This window comes from Camelina sativa, chromosome 12, assembly GCF_000633955.1.
Source record: "Camelina sativa cultivar DH55 chromosome 12, Cs, whole genome shotgun sequence".
NCBI lineage: Eukaryota > Viridiplantae > Streptophyta > Magnoliopsida > Brassicales > Brassicaceae > Camelina > Camelina sativa.
This window is the reverse complement of record NC_025696.1, coordinates 6,688,459-6,697,979: the sequence shown is the minus strand read 5'-3', so window position 1 is coordinate 6,697,979 and position 9,521 is coordinate 6,688,459. Positions and strand designations below refer to the sequence as shown.

General features: G+C 36.9%; 4 protein-coding genes across 6 annotated transcripts; 2 read left to right on the top strand and 2 right to left on the bottom strand.

The window, feature by feature from the left end:
• Window positions 630-2,240, bottom strand: LOC104730540 (ethylene-responsive transcription factor ERF054-like). Of its 3 annotated transcripts, none has more exons than XM_010449721.2 (2): window positions 1,291-2,240; window positions 630-981 (listed from the first exon to the last, which is right to left on the bottom strand). In XM_010449721.2, exons 1-2 carry the CDS (start codon window positions 2,095-2,097, stop codon window positions 898-900), a joined length of 891 nt encoding a protein of 296 aa, XP_010448023.1. In that variant the 5' UTR covers window positions 2,098-2,240; the 3' UTR covers window positions 630-897. The 3 variants fall into 3 exon arrangements, with proteins under 3 accessions (XP_010448023.1, XP_010448024.1, XP_010448025.1); XM_010449722.2 differs by having other exon boundaries at window positions 630-1,285; window positions 1,595-2,240; XM_010449723.1 differs by having other exon boundaries at window positions 630-1,101; window positions 1,411-2,205.
• On the bottom strand, window positions 4,051-5,942 carry LOC104730539. Its single transcript, XM_010449720.1, has 6 exons — window positions 5,400-5,942; window positions 5,102-5,322; window positions 4,836-5,016; window positions 4,664-4,749; window positions 4,482-4,573; window positions 4,051-4,404 (listed from the first exon to the last, which is right to left on the bottom strand). Exons 1-6 carry the CDS (start codon window positions 5,475-5,477, stop codon window positions 4,217-4,219), a joined length of 846 nt encoding a protein of 281 aa, XP_010448022.1. The 5' UTR covers window positions 5,478-5,942; the 3' UTR covers window positions 4,051-4,216.
• Window positions 6,839-7,497, top strand: LOC104730538 (putative cell wall protein). Its single transcript, XM_010449718.2, has one exon. It carries the CDS (start codon window positions 6,930-6,932, stop codon window positions 7,287-7,289), a length of 360 nt encoding a protein of 119 aa, XP_010448020.1. The 5' UTR covers window positions 6,839-6,929; the 3' UTR covers window positions 7,290-7,497.
• On the top strand, window positions 8,406-9,519 carry LOC104730537. The gene is made up of 2 exons (XM_010449717.2): window positions 8,406-8,673; window positions 9,225-9,519. Exons 1-2 carry the CDS (start codon window positions 8,437-8,439, stop codon window positions 9,348-9,350), a joined length of 363 nt encoding a protein of 120 aa, XP_010448019.1. The 5' UTR covers window positions 8,406-8,436; the 3' UTR covers window positions 9,351-9,519.

Here is a 9,521-nt window from a genome sequence, read left to right as displayed (position 1 = left end):
ATGATTTTTCTAGTTATCCTTTTTCAAATTAATTTTTTATCTCAAGCTTGGGTCTATTACTACCATGAGAGAGTATTTTATAATCACTAATCAGAGAGACTATTTATTTACATTGTTGTGAAAAAAAAAAATGAAGAAAATTCTTATTTGTAAAATAAACAAATAAAAGAAATTTACTCTTCCTCGTCACCAAAAAAAAAAAGAAATCCTATTTTCTAATATTGAAAAAAGCTATTTGTAATTTTAGAGAGAAAACTATTACCCTATTAATCTTTTTTCAACCAAAAAAAATGTTGTCCAAAGAAAACAGATCCGGTTCTCTCAAACAAATAATGTTGGTTTTACTTTTACGTCCAACGGTTCGGTTTCAAATCAATTTTGACCCAAGAAAAGCCAAGATGAATTCACAGGAAGGGAGAGCAGAGCATACATTAATGATTGTTGGTCTTAAAACTTTTGGGTCTTGTTTCTTGCTCATTAAAATCCAACCCTCTCTAGTTCTTTTGGAGGTTTCACTTGCCCTAGCCTCCCCAGAGTGCACTTCTTGGAGACGCTCTAAGACACAATCAGAGATGCACAAATATCTTCCATGATAGGCAGAGGTCAATGAATATAAACTCTGGAGAATATTTGACGGTGTCAACTTGTAAAATTATAGATAAACAAACAAACTCGATGAACAAAGAGGACATCTATGTATGTAGTCATAATTAAACACTCATACACACATATATATTAAGACTAATGATAACAATGGATATATAGGGAGAAAGTAGAGATATATAATAACTGATGTGTCATGTGTGGAGTGGGAGATCACCAAAACTGTCTCCATCCAAATGCCAATGAGCACAAAAACCTAAACTAAAAACCTACAATGTGGGCTTAGAACCTTTTTCAAAAGAAAGGCCTCATGGGACAAGAAAGAGAAGAAGAAGAAGAAGAAGATGAGCTTTCTGAAAACTGATGAGAACTGTCCAAATCATCCCAAAGGGCACTTTCAGGACCCCATCCTGATGTGACTGCATTGTACCACGCTTCAGCCATGCCTTCCTCTCTCTCATTATCAGCCACTGCTACTTCCTTGCTTTCCAAGTTAACCTCGCTTGGCTGTGGCGTTTCATCTTGTTTCTGATGCGGCGAAGAGTTTGAATCATGCACCTCGTTTTCCATATTCACGAAATGCTCGGGAAAATTAAGCGTTGCGTTATGACCCCTCAGCTTGAAAGCTTGGCGGTCGTAGGCCATGGCAGCTTCCTCAGCTGTATCAAAAGTACCGAGCCAANCCAAATCATCCCAAAGGGCACTTTCAGGACCCCATCCTGATGTGACTGCATTGTACCACGCTTCAGCCATGCCTTCCTCTCTCTCATTATCAGCCACTGCTACTTCCTTGCTTTCCAAGTTAACCTCGCTTGGCTGTGGCGTTTCATCTTGTTTCTGATGCGGCGAAGAGTTTGAATCATGCAGCTCGTTTTCCATATTCACGAAGTGCTCGGGAAAGTTAAGCGTTGCGTTATGACCCCTCAGCTTGAAAGCTTGGCGGTCGTAGGCCATGGCAGCTTCCTCAGCTGTATCAAAAGTACCGAGCCAAAGACGTGCCCTGCTTCGTGGCTTACGGATCTCTGCGACCCATTTTCCCCATTGACGTTGTCTCACTCCTCTGTAAAGCTTGGTTGCGCTGGAGGGTTGAACACTTTCTTGGTTCATCATCATCATTCTTCCTCTTGGGCTCAGATTCAATGTGTCCCTCCAATACCTGGCCAGATACTGCTGCTGCTGGTACTGCTGTTGTTGTTGTTGAGGACTAAACGATATCATTTGCTTCTGACTTTGCATTGTCGGGTCATATTGTTGCTCAACCGGAACGTATGATCCGAATTGGTGTTGTTGATTTTGCATTGTCGGATCGAGATAAAAAGGGAAAGCCCCCAACGAATAAGGAGAAGAAGAGGACTGGAGATAAGGTTTAGGTCGATTAGGAGGACTCTTCATCTTCTTCATAGATCTCGGAGACGTGGAGGAAGCTTCTCCTAAAGAATGATCAATACTTTTACCTTTAGTAATACAAAGATTTAGCTCCTCATCAAAGTCCATACCTGCTTCACTTCTGGTACCTTAGCTTACACGATTGTATATAAAAAAAAAATTGTCAAAACAGAGAGCAGTGGAAGAAATAAAACTTTGAGAGAAGAGAAACAGAGAATATTGTGTGGTTTTGTTCTTATTGCTAAGAGAGGGACGACTCTACCATTGGTTTATATATGAGGGCAAGATTAGATATTTATTTTTTGTTTGTCAACCGCTTTTGTATTTATGTATTTAGTTATTGACTATTCAATACTATCTTTTTGGGGTTATTCCTTTGCTTTCACTCCAATTCATTGGCCAATTGGAAGTTGAGAAATTAGCGTTTAAAAAAAAAAGAAAATGTGATATTGATTGACACATAAGAATACAACGCGCATAGATGAAGAAAGAAAAAAAACATTCACGTCCGTACGAGTACGTGGCATCCTCTGTTTTTTTGGACGGTGAACACATTCATTAGTTCATGCTTCCAAGTTCCTATCTCTCCTTCCACTTATCTAATTAGTTTCATAAAGGCCACCACCACTTACAAGTTACAAGCTTAAAAGATAAGATTAGACTGTGAAAAAAAAAAAAAAAAATTGATAATTTTCTTAAGAGTTTTATTATGGAGGTTTTATGCAAATTGTAAATGGAAAAAGAATTGATGTTGGTGGTGTAATGGTCGGCTAGCCGCGGCTAAAGGATAATATCCTCAATAAGAAGAGTAAACCCCATTTGCTGACAACCAACCCAACGTAGTAGTACCTAATTATTATAGTTTTCTTCAATCTTTCGGGTCGGTGATTGGTCAAACTCATCTTTCACTTTCTATTGTGATGTTTTTGGTTATTATTATTCCCACCTCCCCTCTCAAAAAGATACTCTCACAAGACCGACCATGTTTGAAAAAAAACAAACTTAGAGGAACTTCATCTGTTAGACAAAATCATTCTTTTTTGGTAACTAATTTCAACATATTATCTCATCACGTGCGTATCTATATAAAATAAAATCGAAATCGAACCAAACTGACCCAAAATTCATCAATCTAAACTTGCACCGAATTTTAGTATAACGTACATGGATATAAAAATCTATATACCAAATAAAACCTATTTCGACCTTAAGAGACTCATGGGCCACTGACATTGAATTTGCATCGAAACGTATATCTTCGAAATATTTTACCAATACTAAAACAAATGATTGACCAAAACAATGCCACTACAACAGTTTTAAATCATTTTTTAAAATAAATATATATACACATAGTACATATAACGTTCTTTTATTATTCAAAAATTATTACGCATTATTGTTTTAATCAATTATCATCTATAGATATTTCCACAAGTACGTTTTTTATTTGGACAACACACTTCAGTTTAGGTCAATCAGAACGTGCTATAACAAGTTTTAATATTCCATGGGATTAACACAAAGTAGCAAAAAAAATTACACAAAGCTATTAATTTGTCTAATTCCATAAAAAAATGCAAATAACTCCTTCAGATAAGTAATCATCTATGTTCGTAAAATATACGGAAATTAATTTGATCGCGGAACAAACTTAATTAAGGGCCAGTAATAAATTTACTCAAATTTGGACAAAAATCCAAAAGAAACCATAACATGATCTGGAGTTATCTTGAGAAACAATCTATAAACCAATAAACAATACCAAGTAGTAAATATCTTATAACATTATTGTTGTAGAATACTCTAGATACTTGTTAACAAATATGTATATGGTACAAAGTTTTAGAGAGACTAGAGACTTAGTGCTAGTCCATTAAATACATTTGCCGTGTTATATCATGAATGTTATGACCGTTCTAACTTCTATAGGTATGTGTAACTTTCTTTTTCATTATGAAAAAAAATTAGCAAGTTGTTCATAAAAGAACCACCAAAATCAAGGGAACTTGCGTTTAAGCCACAAAATATTAGTAAATGTATTGAGCCCATCATCATCAATCAGACCCCCAAACCAAACTTAAGATTAAAAAAACATTTTGATGAAAAAGTCAATGTCTATTATTTCCAAATAGTCCCAAATGACATCCAACATTATTGATATGTGCTACTCTTAAACAACAAAAACTAGATTGTTAACCAAGTATGAATCTAAAACACTAATGTATCAGTAATGAGGAGTAGTGGTGAAGTAGGTGAAGTCATGGTGGTGGACCCTTAGCTGCTTTAGCCAAGAATCTGCTACGCTTTTAAGGCAAAGCAATCTATCATTGTCCCATAGCCTCCCTTGCATCTTGTAAGTGGCCATCCCAAATGCACTCACACTTATCCTCTTCCTCTCCTCTTTCTTCACATCTGTTTCAATGCCATGGGACTTTAGACATGATTGTACTATACGTTAATACACATCCAAGAGGAAAGTGAAAACGCACCTTGGAAAGATGAAGAAAGCGTGTGGTAAGTGAGGAAGCAAGTAGACAAGTCCTTTATGTTTCTATTCATGGGGATGTGATATATTGGATACCTACGTATATAATTTAACACCATCACCATTTGAAAAACATTAACCTTAACTTTGTTTTTTGAAAACCACACAGAGAAGAAAAAGTCAGACCAAGCAACAGCCATCCAACTAGCAGGAGACAGATCAACACTTCTCAATGACCATAACCCTGCATGTCTTTCTCCCAATTCTTTGATCTGAAAGCAGACAAAGACTTCATATAACATTTTAAAAATGATCAAGAAAGTACTTAAAGATTCAACTCCAAGGAAAGAATCAAAACCTTATCCATGAGAGGGACTCTGGAGTAAGGTGTACATCTCTCGAAATACTGCAAGTAAGAGTAACCAAGGCGATCAAGAGGTTCTTGATGATCAAACCCTTCCTCTGAAGAAGAACATCCTTCCCATCTCCACTCCTCGCTACATGTCTCGCTCCCTGAATCCCCAGATTCTGTGTTCTCCCTCAATCATCATTTCATCGCAGCAACATCTTAGATTCATAAAAACTTGTTTTTATGTTTCTGAAAATGGCATAAATGATCATTACCTTAAAGCACTGAGAACAGAATGAGAGGTGAAAATCTGGATTGCAGAGAGGTAAGGAACATAGTACTGGACCAATGTCTCGTCCGTTTCCGAGACAATGGGGACACCTGCACCGTAAGCGCTCCACTCGTCGAAACAATCCCAGAAGTCGCTCAACCTGAAGTACTCCACGCTCTCGCTCTCCAACGGGTACCACAGAGGATTCAGGTTCTTGATCTGTGTCTGCCAAACTCAAACACACAATGTCAGTCAGATCTTTCAGAGAATTGTTTGAAGAAGAAGAAGAAAAAAGTGTGAACCTTTGGGAGGGAACGAGAAGGGACGATAGGTGTAGTGCAGCGTAGGAATCGGTCTAGGTTGGATTCATCAAAACCCATTATGATCCAAGAAAAGAACCAAAAACTCTACCCACAAAAACAGAGAAGAGAAGGAGAGAGAGAGGAGAGAGTTTTGCGGGATTCTCTTTCTCTGTACGTATCAAAGAGCTCAGTTTTCGGACAAAAAAATGTTTGCTTTATTAGACAAGCATTTGAGACTTTCACGGCAATGTCAGAAACCGAGAGATCCCGCAAAAGACTGAACGAAAAGAGACAAACGTTTTTATGAAAAAAAAAAAAAAACGACAACGGGACTCTGTTTTGAGAAATGGTAAAAGTAAATGTATCTACTTTGAGAGAAAAAAATAGAGTTGGGAAATAGGTTTAATATATAGAAAGCCAAAACTCCATGTGACCCATTCTTCTAAGGCAGGAGATTATTGGTAGATTCACCTGTCCTTCTCACAACTCTCCACCTTCTCCATTTATTTTCATTTACATTTTAATATGTTCGTTTCTCTAACTTTGTCGGATGAGATTTGAGTTTATTGTTTCGGTGACTAAAACAGAGCGAGATCCCTAATAAAGTCTTCTTCTTTAGGACACATCCTCAAACTGGATCGATCACATAACAATACTCTAAGGAAAAACAGAGAAACAAGGTCAATGACTCATTCATGTCCTTTTTTCTTTTTATATAATTCATATGGTGTTAAAAGAATCATTAACATAAATAAAGGACATGTGTGACAAGATCAGTCGGCAAATGCTGTAAACCAAACAATTGGTTAAAACAAAATACTTAACAATACAAGTTTGAGTGTTTGACACATTCAAATAGTAAGACATGGGGAATTGGGGATAATAAAAAGTACGGATAAGACTCTTTGACTTTTATTGAGTTTCTTTTCTACTTCTAATAACAACTGTAAAATTAATGAGCCGTACGTGAAATGTAATAAACAAAAAACATAAAGAAGAAAAAATATTTAATCCGAGACGAAAACTATAGAAGAGGTCAAAGTAGTTGAAGGTTGCATTTTCTTTTACCAACTTTGAATGAACAAAAGAAAAAGAAAACAGATCAAACTCTTTCAAAGTGGAAGCCGTCGTCTCGCTGACTCATTCTTCGGTTATTTTTTTTGTAAGTGAAAGCCAAATAAATCTGCAGAGAGAGAAGACAGCGACCTGGTTGTACTTGCACACAGTTTAATAGCCCATCAGTTTGGGTTTACACAACCAAAAATTACTAATTTAGGCATTTTTGGGGAATGGGATGACTGATCATTCATCATGCATTTAACTCACCGCCAATACTAAAGATGCCACCAGACTTTTTATGCTCTCTCTTTAACAAATAATGCACTTTGTTTACGGTTCGTTTAATGTACCCATAATTAGCTTGAACCATTTCACTCTAGTCTATAATACACACAACTCTCACAACCTTCTTCCCTCCACAAACCAAACATTGAAGCTCTTCTTATCTTTATCATCTACTACCACAACACAATGGCTTCTACCCTGAAAACACTGACAGCCACAATTGTTCTGGTAAGCGTGCTTCTTGGGTATACAGAGCAAGTGAGCGGAATGCGTTACATTTCCGACTCCCCCGCTCCTAGTGAGAGCAAACATTCAGACTTTCTAGTGAACATGGTGCCCCAACCATCTGGTCTCATTCCTGGTTTTGGAAGGTTCTTGAAGCCTCCCACACCTAAGCTACCGTTCCTTCCTTACAAAGATCCCCTTGCTGCTGCCCCAACCACCTCTTATCCAACTCCTCCTAGTCGTTTTGCCTCAAACACTGGATATAAATCTCGCAGTCCGAGTTCAATGGAAGATCAAGTTCCACCAATGCCTCAACCATGAGTTTTTTCTTCAACCTGTCAACAAATATAAGCATCTGCTAGATACCTTCTTCTGGTATACATTATAAATCTACTAGTCATTTCATATCGTTGTGATCTCTCTCTCTCTCTTTCTCTACTTAAGAAAGAAAGAAATATTGTATTGATTGAACTCCAGAGCTTTTTGCTCATATACTATCTAAAAATAATGAGATAATTACGAAATAAAATGTAATGACTCCACATTGCTGCAAATATTTTTGAGCCAGAAACGAATAGATCGAGAAGAGGAAGAAATGTAGACAAACAAAGTTGAAATATATATATATACCTATACTCCTTAGTCCTTATACGAGGTTACAGTCTCTCTAATCAAATCATTTTTGTTACAAAATATGAGTTGGTTCAAAAGTAACAAAAAAAAAAAGAAATAATCCCTTTAACAGAGTGTAAAGATTTGTAAGTTGATAAAAGAAGAAATGAAATTCACAAAAATCATCGCAGCATTACCAAAACCAATGAAAATTGTAACCAAAAATGTATTACTCTGACAACAAAACAAGACAATGAGATTATGGACAGAGGGATGCGAATAGAAGTTTCCGTGTTCATAGCGTCAAACCAAAAAAATGATTTGCCCACAAGATCACCATGATCAAACCAAAGGAAATGAAAGGTTGGTTCTCACACACCCAATACCTTGAAGATGATGAAACAAAGGAAGCAGAAAAATATAAAGAGGAAAATGTAATCAACGAACACGAAGAAGTTCGTGGATCCATGGTTTCGGTGTTTCATCTTCATCTTCTTCTTTCCCTCTATCTCATCCTCATCAATGGGCACAAAGCACAATCTTCACCATTGTCTCCGTGATGATATACGCCGATCAAGTTTTCGCGGGATTCCGAGAGATTTGCTCTGCTCTTCTTCTGCGATCGACTCGTCCCTCGTGTATTATGAGATATTTATAACTTGAGCAAGATAGGCCCATTTAGGGAAGGCCCATCATCAAAGAATAAAGCCCTAAATACGAATGTAGTAAGAAATGTTGAGTGTTGTTGTTGACTAGTCAACTAATAGAAATAGTAATGTGAGAACTTTGGCAATAATCTTCTTTCTAACTTCTTCCTCTGTTTTCACTAGCTAGTATTCTCATTCAAGTTTAAAAAATGAGCGGCGGATACGACCATCGTAAGTTAGGAACGGAGGCTCCTCTAGCAGCGGAGGGAGAAGGAGAAGGACCTTTTAAGAGATCGGTGAGTGCTTTACCGTTTTGTTTGGTGGCAACCGCAGTTTTAATCTGTCTCTTCGTCTTAATGGCTATCTTCGAGAAGTTTGTTTTCTTTAAGCAAACTCCTACATTACCACCTCTCGACTCAAAGCTTCCTCCTTTTTCTTCCCCCAAGGTTCTTCACTTTCCCACTCAACTCTCTTCTTTCACTTTTTTAGCCTACGTTTTTGGTTGTGTTGATTTTTACTTAAAAGTCTCTTTACTCAAGTGAACAAACTGATCATTCGTTTATCTTTGCATCTAATGAGGTGATCATCCCAAATAACTATGTTAAGTGGTGAAATTAAGATAAAATAATCTTGCCGATGCATAGAATAAGTTCGATGAACTCTGTAAGTAGTCAGGATTTGCTTGATTAGTGTGTATAAATATGCAGATGGCGATTTATTTAGCAGGGTTTATGCTGGAGGAGGAAGCTCTTTTTTTGTCGTATCTTACAAAATATTGCAAAGTCCAAAAAAAGGATTACATTAAATGTATAATTATTCTATGGGGATACAAAACCCCTTGATTCATGCAACGAGGTTTGAATATATATATACACGCAGAGTAGGAAAATAAGATAGTAGTATATGTTAAGAGGATTTGTCTACACACTAGTTGTCTTTTGTGTGGGATGATGATGTCATGTAGTATTATAATCTTTTGTGTTTTGTATGTATGTAGATGGATGTATGTAAGAGAGAGATATCAGTATTGATGCCTGGAGAAGATATCCCAACGTTCATTGCTAAGCCATGTCCTCAGTCCTCATCATCAAGCAGCTCTTTCTCAAAACCAAGACCTTCTTGATTTTTACCACTAGTGGTTACTCTTATTTAGGACTTTTTTTTTTTCTTTATGAAGCAAAAAAGACAAGTCTTTATGTAGTCGAGTGAGTGATAAACAGAACAGTGTTCTCTGTCTCTGTGTCTGCTTATCTCAGAGCAAAGAAAAAGAGCAGCAATCTCCATAAAATAAAGC

Excerpts from the sequence above, each read along its gene's own strand:
- LOC104730539 (XM_010449720.1), bottom strand. The coding sequence starts at position 5,477 with ATGGGTTTTGATGAATCCAACCTAGACCGATTCCTACGCTGCACTACA. Across the intron at positions 4,574-4,663 it reads AGTTGGATGGCTGTTGCTTG|GTATCCAATATATCACATCC; the intron begins GTCTGACTTTTT and ends TTATATACGTAG. Across the intron at positions 4,405-4,481 it reads GCTTTCTTCATCTTTCCAAG|ATGTGAAGAAAGAGGAGAGG; the intron begins GTGCGTTTTCAC and ends GCATTGAAACAG.
- LOC104730538 (XM_010449718.2), top strand. The coding sequence starts at position 6,930 with ATGGCTTCTACCCTGAAAACACTGACAGCCACAATTGTTCTGGTAAGC.
- LOC104730537 (XM_010449717.2), top strand. The coding sequence starts at position 8,437 with ATGAGCGGCGGATACGACCATCGTAAGTTAGGAACGGAGGCTCCTCTA. Across the intron at positions 8,674-9,224 it reads CTCCTTTTTCTTCCCCCAAG|ATGGATGTATGTAAGAGAGA; the intron begins GTTCTTCACTTT and ends GTATGTATGTAG.
- LOC104730540 (XM_010449721.2), bottom strand. The coding sequence starts at position 2,097 with ATGGACTTTGATGAGGAGCTAAATCTTTGTATTACTAAAGGTAAAAGT.